Source organism: Hordeum vulgare, chromosome 4H, assembly GCF_904849725.1.
Source record: "Hordeum vulgare subsp. vulgare chromosome 4H, MorexV3_pseudomolecules_assembly, whole genome shotgun sequence".
In the NCBI taxonomy this organism is placed as follows: domain Eukaryota; kingdom Viridiplantae; phylum Streptophyta; class Magnoliopsida; order Poales; family Poaceae; genus Hordeum; species Hordeum vulgare.
Window position 1 is genome coordinate 15,065,876 of NC_058521.1, and position 10,755 is coordinate 15,076,630.

Here is a 10,755-nt window from a genome sequence, read left to right on the forward strand (position 1 = left end):
TGAATTTGTTACGGTAAGTATTTTTTTTTATAAACTTAGTCAAACTTTATTTAATTTGACTGTAGTCAACTCTAATATGCAGAGTAGACAAAAACGAAGGGAGTACGAGTGCTAAGTCTGCCAAATAGGCACAACTCATCTAAGACATTGAATACACGTAGCACCTCATCTAAGCACATTTGCGTTGAAAGAGGTCTTAGAGTGCGTGATTTTTCAATAATTGTAGTCGCTGCTAGATGGTAAGTTACGCTACCTCCGGTGCCGATGAATAGATCAAAAGTTCTTCCCGTAAAAAAGGCTTATGAAGAAACTAAAATGTTCCCTTTGAAATTCAAGCGAAAAAGCAAGCAAACCAGGTTTTCAAAATTCACCGGAAAACTCCCATCACCTAGGTTTTCCTTTCGGTAGACAAGAGATGTTCCTCTGTTGGAAGGAATTTCAGCTTTGGTGTCGCCCGTGGTATATAGCTCCTCCGCGAAGCCAACAGCGCCCACGGGACCCCCACGGCGCTTGTTATCCATCCACCACGCAGCCGCCTTCTCCTTCCGGGCCTCTCGCCGTCTTCCTCCTCCCCACCGCCCTCGCCTCAAAACCCCCGCCCCCGCCCCCGCCCCCTAAAAACCCTAGCCCTCGAATTCTCCCCCGCCCGCTCGGAGCGTACGGCCCGCTACACAGGCGCATGGCGTCCTCGACGGCCGCCAACCTCTGGGTGCTGCTGGGCCTCGGCATCGCCGGCGTCCTCCTGGCGGCGAAGCGGCTCAAGCGGCCGGCCCGCCCGGACCACGGCGCCTTCGTGTCGCGCCTCGAGCTCCTGCCGCCTCCCCAGCCCCCGCCGCCCCAGGCACGCCACCCCCTCACCGACCTCTGCTTCGCCATCGCCGACGCGTAAGCTCTCGCCCCCCCTCCCTCCCTCCCCCCTTCGTGTTTGGCCGGCGACAGGTTCTAGCCCGGATTGGGTTAGGCAGGGGGCGACTTGTTTAGCATAGCTTGGGTGATGATTCGATCGCGCCACGCCAGCGTTAATTCGGTATTGTTGTTTACGGGGATTGGATTTGTGCTGCTGGTTACCAGTCGGTCGTGGTGATGGGATTTGCTCAGCATGGAACCATTGATGCATTGTATGTGCTGAATTGTTTCTTTGCCGTTTGAATGACTCTAATGCCTCTGCCTCGCATGGGACAGCTTCGTGGATGACTTTCCAACTTTTTAATGGCCGACGCCAAAAAGGAAAACAGTGCCCTGCAAGAGCACATGAATGTTGGTAGTATTAGATACAACAGTTATGGTATTATCTATCACAGTTACCCAACAATCTACTACGCTAGAACTAGGCAGCTCAGTAGTTTCAGCATGCATCCTGGCTCGTGGTGTGGTTTATTATACTACAAGGCGCTAGAATCCATAGACAATACAATATCTGACATAATAATAATGAGTCATAGTACCTTTTCTTCATGAAATTTATCTTGTTAGGTTTGCCATGCCAATTATGAGTTGCTAGAGCGAATTTTGGGAGTTAAGATTGAGGTTGAGGGAAGATCACAAACTATTTATAGGACAGACTAATTTAGGCATCTACTGCTGGTTTCAGAAGCACATTTTTGGTAGGGGGTGAACTTCACCCCTTCAGTTTCCTCCACCGAACATATTGGTTTATGTGCTCGTTGGTGATTGTTGAAACAATCTTCCCCGTTATCCGTTGAAGAGTTGCTAATGTGGCAAGCATTGGGACTTGCGGCAGTCATCTGTTGATGCTAACATGCTCAGTTGCATCCTGACCTTCCACTCTCTCTTTTCCATAAGCAGCCTCTTGTAGAAACATACTTAACACCCTGTTAGATACTCGTAATTTCTTATCTGCCAGATTTAAATCCTCAAACAAATTTGGGGTGCTACTCAGGAAAAAAAAGAACTAGTGGAGATGGTTTGGTATTTGTTCTTAGTCTTTAAATCACATTTTGCTTTGAATTTGTTTACTGGCATGTCAATGACTCTACCATGAAGTGACATTTGAAGCGACATTTCTGTTTTCTGACATTGGTGATACTTGAACATCAACAGATTTCCAGATTCTAAACAATTTTCTTGAACTTCCTTAATCAACTAAAGGCGTTTTCGTTTTTAAAATCTAAGGCTGTAACTGTGCGTGGTTTTGTTTCCCAATGGTGAGGGCTTGTGGGGTGACTCATGACTTGTGTTTTAAAACTTAAAATTCAGTTTGGTGATGCTGTTGTGAAATCATTGCGGCACACATGCTTGTGCCCTGTTTGATAAAATGAACGGAGACTTAATTATTAAGTTCTTCAACAAACATATGGATTGATTATGTTGATAACACCATAGTTTCATAGTTTTCAGAACATTTTCTCACCTGGACCAACTCAAAGCCTAAAATGCTGACCTTCTTTGTTCTGTTTAAAATGGTCCTAGCTTTTCATATTCTACTCTTTATGGTCCGCTGACTCCTTTGCCTGAAGTAGTTATTGGCCCTATTTGTGGGCAAAAATCAACCACAATTATATATCTCTAAAGTAAAATCCGCATAATTGCAAATAGGATCAGCTTTCAGTAACTGTAATATGTACAATTAAACTTTTAAAAGGTAGATGTATTTGTTAATTGCTATAGCGCTATAGCAATTCTAAAAAACTAACACCTATCTTTTAAATGTTGCCCAAAATGAACTTTAGTACTTGAGGTATTCTCTGGATATTTTGTCATGGGCTATATGTGTTTCCTAGAGGAAAAGCTATTTCCCTGCAACCCTGTCGCCACGGGTGGAAGCTGTTTATCCAAAATTCCGAATAGATGGTTGGTACCTCGCAGCCATCCTTGAATGTATTATATAAATAAGCATCAATATATGCTTGTGGCATACTTCCCTGATCCAAAAATATGTCCTTTAGGACATTGAAAGTCTTCAAGCCAGTACTTCAATGAATATGTTGCCTCGTATGAAAGTAATTATAGTACATTATAAAGTATATTTCATGATAGATCTTGTAATATCAATTTGATGTTTAGTTTAACATACCAGTAAATCTTACCGGGCGGCAGGCCCGGTTAACAATCACAAATCCTTATATTGATATATGCAATCATAATATGCTAGTAAATCTTTTCTGATAGTAGTCAAACTTACAAATGTTTGACTGGTGAAAAAGTAAATGCTAAAAACACCTACATTTTGGATTGGAGGTAGTACTATTTTGGTGCTCATTGAGGAAATGCTATCCCATGCAATCCTACTGGCACCTTTTTGGGTGTAGTCTGTTTATCCAAAATTCCAAATAGATGGTTGCTACTTTACAGCCATGTCTTGAATGTCTTGCATGAATAAGCATCCAATAAATGTTTGTGGCATATTATTTGGTGCTCAATAGCACCCATGGCACCATGTATATTTCCGTTGTTTGTTTTGTCTGTTGCTTCTATTCTTCAATGTACACTCGACTGTCCCAAAAATGTTGTTGTGCTTACTGGAACGTGGCAGACCAGTTCATCTACATGGTTACAGTCCTTTCTGCAGGTATTACTTGTCCTTGATCACTTGTATGATACACTTGCTTCGATGATTGCAGATTCCATGTCAGTGGCTATATAACAAGTTTCGGCAGCCTAGAATGGGCGAAGACACACGATGAAGCAACACAAACATCTCTAGTGGTTTCAACTCTTGTAGACGGTGGTGCTATTTGTGTTGGGAAAACTGTTATTGATGAGATGGCATATAGGTATTTTCATTTTGCTTTCTGGACATAGCTTTGCGGAATTTTATTAAGGCTTATATTTTTTTTTCTTTATTTCCTTATACACTCCTTAGATTTGCGTAATAGTTTTCTCTTGTGTGCGTGCTGACTGAATGTACATTGCTTGTCCAGTATCCATGGCGAGAATAAACATTTTGGTACACCAACAAATCCTGCAGCTTCCGATCGAGTACCTGGAGGATGCTCAAGTGGATCAGCTGTCGCTGTTGCTGGTGGCATGGTAGATTTCGCCTTGGGTGAGTTGCTATTTGTATGCACTCTTATTTAAGCAAAATTTGAAGTTTATTAACATTATTATTTTCTGCTGGCGCTTCATTATCCTTTTGATGACAGATCTTTAATATCAAAAGTAGCGATAACCTAGGGACCGTTTTTATGATACTTGCTGTCTCATTTACCAGTGTTTGAAGTATTTTGTTTTTTATTTGTGGTAATTGCTCGCCACTCGCCAGTGTTCAAGATTGTTTTCATGTGGTGAGATGTGAATCCATACCTATCATTAAACTGAGTTCTCTCTTTATTAACAGATACTGTACTAAGCTGTGCCTGTGCTCTTGATGGATTAACCGCACCCTAGTTACATCTCACAGTTCATTCTGTGACCTTTTTGCAGACAAGTTTTCTTTTCTTGTGACAATTCAGCATATTCTACCAAAGATAACAGACAATAGTTACCATCTATCAAGTTTACTCTGGACACCACTAGAAATAATAATATAATGAAGGAAGATAACCGGTCTGCAAGGATATAGAATTATAACCATTTAATTCATATTCCTGCTCAGTTTGGGTCCTACTATTTTTATTGCGTAGATATCAAACAGAAAGAAAAGATACAAACTTATGTGTATTTCCCCCTTTCTCCGACTGAATTTATGTGGGGTTATTCCAGTACAGTTTCTTACTGAGACTTGGACTTTTAAAAGCTTCTGGACCTTGAAATCCGCCACTTCTCGCACTGGATCTTTCTTGACTGTTTTTTTATGTTGAACTGTCTATGCTTTTTATAATGTTATTAGCATGTTTCTAACTTACATAGATAAGTGCTACGCTGATAATGTGGTTTGGTAGGTATTGATTCCATTGGAGGAGTAAGGGTACCAGGTGGCTATTGTGGGGTACTGGCGTTCCGTCCTTCGCATGCTGTTATATCCAACAGCGGTGTTATTCCTGTAGCTCCTAGCCTAGACACTATAGGTACCTCTGAAGAATCTTATTCATCTAAACTGCATGAAATCTATAGGTCTTGACTTCTAAACTGAAATCATCATCTCTCGTCATTTTCTTCTTTCTGTTGTAGGCTGGTTCGCAAGGGATCCGATTGTATTGCGTCGTGTTGGTCATCTTCTTCTGAAATTATCTTATACTGATATTCGTCTACCCAGACACTTCTACATAGCAGATGATTGTTTTGAAATTTCAAAGATACCTGCAAGAAGGTTAACTCAGGTGGTCACAAAATCTGTGGAAAAGCTGTATGGAAGTAAGTACATCCTCTTTACACCATCTCCTGTTCTTTTTTTCCTGGAAGTTAACTCATGCCTTTCCTCAGGACAAGTCTTGAGTCATGTGAATCTTGGAAATTATTTGGCTTCAAAAATACCCAGCCTTCGGAACTATTCAAACGGGCAAAAGAATGGGGACTCAAAGTTTTCTTCATTGCAAGCACTTTCTAGTGCCATGCAGTTGCTTCACAAGTACATTTCCTGCATTATTACAGAATCATCCTATTGTTCCAAAAAAGAAAAGAAAATAATGATCCATTGATAATTATGATTTTTAGATTCCTCCTGTGGTTTCTATCTGTTATCTAGCTGCTAGCCATGTAAAAGCAGGTGTGGTCGTGTTACAGGTTCATTTTACGGTACTGTTAGTTGAACTTCGTAGGGTTGTGTGGTTGTAGGTTTTGATCACGACAACTTGAAAGGCTCTTCTTATAACCATTTCAGGTTTTGGTGGTCACCAACAAAGAATATTAAATTCTGTTTAGTACTGCATCCGTAAAGAAATATAAGAGCATTTAGATCATTAAAGTAGTGATCTAAACACTCTTATATTTCTTTACAGAGGGAATACATATAAAAGAATCTGTCTAGCCAGTGGTAGCATGCTTTTCTTACTTTGGCTTGGCTTTGGTGTAGAAATTTTGGACTTGTTGTAGAATTTAGATGAACGCTATTGTAGTGTTTATGATATATCTGATGATTAAAGTAAGAATTTTCACCTTACATATAACCGAATTTCTCTTTCACTTTGCTATACTTGGACATGTTGTGATGCAATTTGCAATGTAATAGTGCTATTTTGTTATTCAATCCAGGCATGAATTTAGAGATCAGCATAACGAGTGGATAAACTCGGCAAAGTCGTCTGTTGATGCTTCCATAGTTGGTAATTTGTCTGATGATGGTGATTCGACTATTAATATCATCCAAGATGTAAGAAAGGAAGTGCGCTTAGCTCTCAACACACTTCTTAAGGTAAATATTGAGTTCATACTACAATTCTGTGAATATTATGGTATACTATATAACTGCCTACATTATCAGGAAAAACCATTGTTGATCCTGTGATTAATTTCTTAGCACATTCATTTGCCATTACCAATACTTTGCTGGATATATTACACTGAAGAAAACCCTGTACTGTGTCTGTTTGATTCTGAAAATGTGAGCTGCTCAAAGCTTGTGGACTTCCAATTGGTAAAACAAACCTAGCGGTTTATAGTGTTTAGAAATGCGAAAATGCCATTTGGAGGCCGAGCTCCATGCAGCTCGCTATCTTGGTCGTCAGTATTCGAATCAAGCTGCGGCAGCGTCTCATTAATGACACGTATTTGAGCTCACGGGCATACACCCCACACCGTATTTCTGTATTTACCTACAGTATCATCCCATGTCGTCAACACCGTGCTGACAGGCTGGTCAGCCGTGCGATCGATTCACCCATCATATCTTGCAGTGCGAGCAGCACGCGTACGCTCTGATGAACATGGGCGCAGGCACGCTCTCATGGGTTGAAGCCCACTAGCTGTTGGAGACAGGCAGACAACCATCTGATTCCAAGTGTCGGGGCTCACGATCAGACCGGGAAATCCTCTATTTATACAGCCCAAGAACAGCACCCACCCTGTCCATGAGCCAAATCCTCGGCATCATCTGAGAACTTTCCCAGGGCCAAATGATCAGAGTACAGAACCGAGGTCATGGCGTCTTCATCTTCCTCATCTCAGTCGAGAGATAGACGGCAACGTGACCAAATCTATCAGGACAAAACGAGGTCCTAGCTGTATTATGATTATCACACAGCAAAACTCATAACCATATCTATTGGGACAAAAGGAATCAACTTTAAACCGAAGAATAGTAAAATCACCTCCTGGTCCAGCAAGACCCCTTTGTCTTGGACACTACCACGCTCTCCGCCGCATCACATGCAATATTTGCATCGCCTAGCTCGCATAAACCGCCCACCTCTTTGCAATTGACTTGACTTTTATAAGGGAACTCAAACTGGCATGTTTCGTCTGTCTGTTGAGAAAGTCAACGGAAATCTTCATCAGCCTGGTTGGGCCTGGGAAATCCTGGCCCTGAAAGGCCCATCTGGACCTATCCTGGCCCCTCAAGACCAGGCCTGGCGTGTGAAATTAGTTCTTATTTTTCTCCAAAGAAAACTATTATTTATGAATTAGTTTCCTTAAAAGCACATTAGATTTACCGTTTTATTATTTTATTGGGCTTTTGACCTGGCTGATGGGCCGAAAACTGGCTGAACCCGAAAAGTGGGCAGTCATGGTTTGGAATTTGGAGCCAGTTCTTCTGGCCTGCCTTTATGATGATATTTTGACGTTGGATGTCTGCCATGGTTGTTTTTGGCTTCTGTCTTTAACATCATAGTTTGGACTATGGAGCCAATTTGAGCTCTTACTTTTCTAAACCTGCGTCTGCTGGACTGAAGTGAACTTCCATTTGCAGTAAACTTTCATTTACCTAGTAGTGCACAGTATCTGAGAGAAAATTATTCTTATTGGAATAGGAAGCCCTGCCAACAATTTGTCTACTGGATCCTTGATGGGAGGAGATATTCCCCGTTCTGCTTGTTTGCTGCTTCATGTACTTGTTTTGCAATCTTGCATGCAACTGCATGTGCTATGATGAATGATTATCTTTTTTATTTAGTGACATTGTAGAAATGCCCATTCTAATGGTGATGTTGTGCTGTCCTTAGGATGATGGGATTCTGGTCATCCCAACTGCTTTGGGATGCCCTCCAAAAATTAATGCTAGGGAGCTCTCATCTACAAGCTACAATGCTGAGACATTGTGCCTTCAATCTTTATCTAGTATGTCTGGGTGTTGTCAGGTATAATATTTTTCAGTGTCAAATTTTAGATTACTAGCATGCAAACCTTGTTATTATTTCCTCTGTTGAGCTTCCTGTGCACCTTTTTTTTTTTGCCTTTGAACCTTGTTATTGTTGCATGTGGATGATAGCTAGCTGTATGAATGCATTGACCTGTTGACCTTTCATATGCCAACCGTGAACAACTGATAATTGCTTATTTTTGCTTAATTGCTTCAGTCAATAGATGTGTGGGTAGAGAATCAAATTATCTCGATTTTACTTCTCATTTCTGTGGAGAAGCAAACTATCCTGTCCATGCTATGAATTTAAGTGATTGTTCCCATGATCTATCCATCATGTGTGAAGGTTATAGATATACTGATCATAATCATAAATTTGGTGAGGGTATGAATTTCCCACGGGTTAAAGCTACATGGCATGGATTTTCATTCCTAATAAGCCTTTACTTCCCTTTTACCGATTCAGATATGGATGCCCATTTCAGGTTACTGTTCCCATTGGTACACATGACAAGTGTCCTATTTCGGTTTCCTTCATCGCAAGGCATGGTGGTGATCGTTTTTTGCTGGACACCACTCAAGCCATATATGCCACCATCCAAGAGCAAGTTGAGATCCTAGCAAAATCTAATGCTTCAAGTAAAGAGGCCATGAACGAAGAAGCTGCTGAAGCTGCTAAAGAGAAAGTGAGTTCCCATCTTATTATGGTCATCTACTAGTAGCTTTTGTTTTTCAATTTTCTGCTTAAAGAGCCACAACCACTGCTTTTCGCCTAGTATTATCTTACAGTAGTACAGTACTACACTGCCAATGCGACAGTAATTCACTGTTTGAAGAATGAACTGATAGTGTTACATCTTAGCATTTGACAATTTGAATTGCACTTGATGGGCGTACATTCTAGTATTTGGTAGACTGGAAGTGCTAGTCTCTGCATCTAGGGACTTGCTCTGTATATGGATGCACACACACAAATCCTTGGTTGTGTATTGAACTGTTTTTCATGTCCAGAATTATGATCACTTTTAACTCGGAAGCAAAACTACCCTTAACAGGATTATGAGTGTTGAATATATTGCTTTTTTTGTTCTTACTTGTTTTTTTATGCTTGCTACTTGACAGGGGAACAGTGCATTTAAGGAGAAGCAATGGCAAAAGGCAATAAATTTATATACTGAAGCAATCAAATTAAATGGCAAAGTAGCCACATACTACAGTAACAGAGCTGCGGCTTTTCTAGAACTAGCCAAGTACGATCTTTCCCCCTTCATAATTTTATCTTCAATCTATTGTAGAGAGCTGGCATGTATGAATGTTGGTCATTTATCTTAAAGAGCTTGGATGCATTAGTGTTTATTCGGCACTTTGATTACTCATGATTATCTGTTTTGGACCTTTCAGTTACCGCCAAGCTGAGACAGATTGCACTAGCGCCATCGATATTGATCCAAAGGTTAGCATCTGCTTTCTTGGTATCAACTTTCAACTTTGAAGCATGATATGCCATATACCTTCAGATTTACACATTACTCAATGATATAAAAATGTACTACTACATTTTAAATCTGTTGAGATTGTGATGGTTTGTGAGTTTTTTGCGTGATTGGTTGAGTGGCTATTTATGTAATGTTTCAGATTGTCAAAGCTTATTTGCGAAGAGGCACGGCAAGAGAGATGCTTGGCTACTATAAGGAGGCTGTCGACGGTCTGTCTTTCATTTCCCTTTGCTTGATACTCAATTATCTGGATGACTCCTTGACTATTAATAGTGGTAGCAAATGCTAAAAACTAATTGTGTACTTGTCGACTGCATCTTGCAGATTTTAGCCATGCGCTTGTTCTAGAACCAATGAACAAGACGGCCGGTGTAGCCATTAACAGATTAAAGAAGCTGTTTCCGTAAGTGCCAAGCCCATGGAATTATTTCTTTGTGAAAATATGGCTGCTGATTTTGTGCACAAACAACTTCTTCGTATCTGGGGGATGGAATGGAAGTACCTGAGCGCAACGGATCTGTGATGCTACATATGCTCTGTGCGCCTTGCAAGGTACTGAATCGTCATTGCTGGTGGCGAGGGAGTTATATCATCTGTGGAGTGATTTCACTCGTTTCCCCCCAAGTTTTGAGAAAGCAAAGTAAAAAAAAAGCATAGGTTTGGAGAGTAACGTCCCCAAATGTGATTTACCGATGCCCTCTGGTCATGTATAATATTGATTTTGACAGTTATTTGTTGAAACAGCTTGATTTTGCCAGTAAAATGGTCTGCAGTGCTGCCGCATGCGTCCTTTTGCTATCCTGATGCGGTTTCGAGGGGAAACAGCGGCTCGGCTTCCGTGAAGTCTCAATGAGGCTGTTGGGCAAAACCTTTTTTTTTGCTTACATGTTGCTCTCACTGAATTTTGAGGACATTTCAACCTTCCCTTTAGGTTTGGTTGTTTGCACGTCCCTCTCACTGAATTTTCCTGTGTATGGGAAGGCGTCGGCGTCAGTGATGTGCGCCTAATATGATGGTGCGGATTGCTCGGCACGGGACCGTCCTGTGCATGGACATGAAAGTGTGTTGTGGGGCCAATTCTTGTTGGAATAATTGGGCGTTGCCTTCACTGAGGAAGTTAGGCTT

General features: G+C 41.1%; 1 protein-coding gene across 1 annotated transcript; it reads left to right on the top strand.

The window, feature by feature from the left end:
* The first annotated feature begins 497 nt into the window (after positions 1-497).
* LOC123447385 (outer envelope protein 64, chloroplastic) lies at positions 498-10,393 on the top strand. The gene is made up of 13 exons (XM_045123982.1): positions 498-885; positions 3,582-3,734; positions 3,882-4,006; positions 4,842-4,967; positions 5,071-5,253; positions 5,323-5,467; positions 6,091-6,250; positions 7,998-8,132; positions 8,620-8,820; positions 9,257-9,384; positions 9,536-9,587; positions 9,770-9,839; positions 9,955-10,393. The coding sequence occupies exons 1-13, from the start codon at positions 680-682 to the stop codon at positions 10,035-10,037; spliced, it is 1,767 nt and encodes a 588-aa protein (XP_044979917.1). The 5' UTR covers positions 498-679; the 3' UTR covers positions 10,038-10,393.
* The last annotated feature ends 362 nt before the right edge of the window (positions 10,394-10,755 follow it).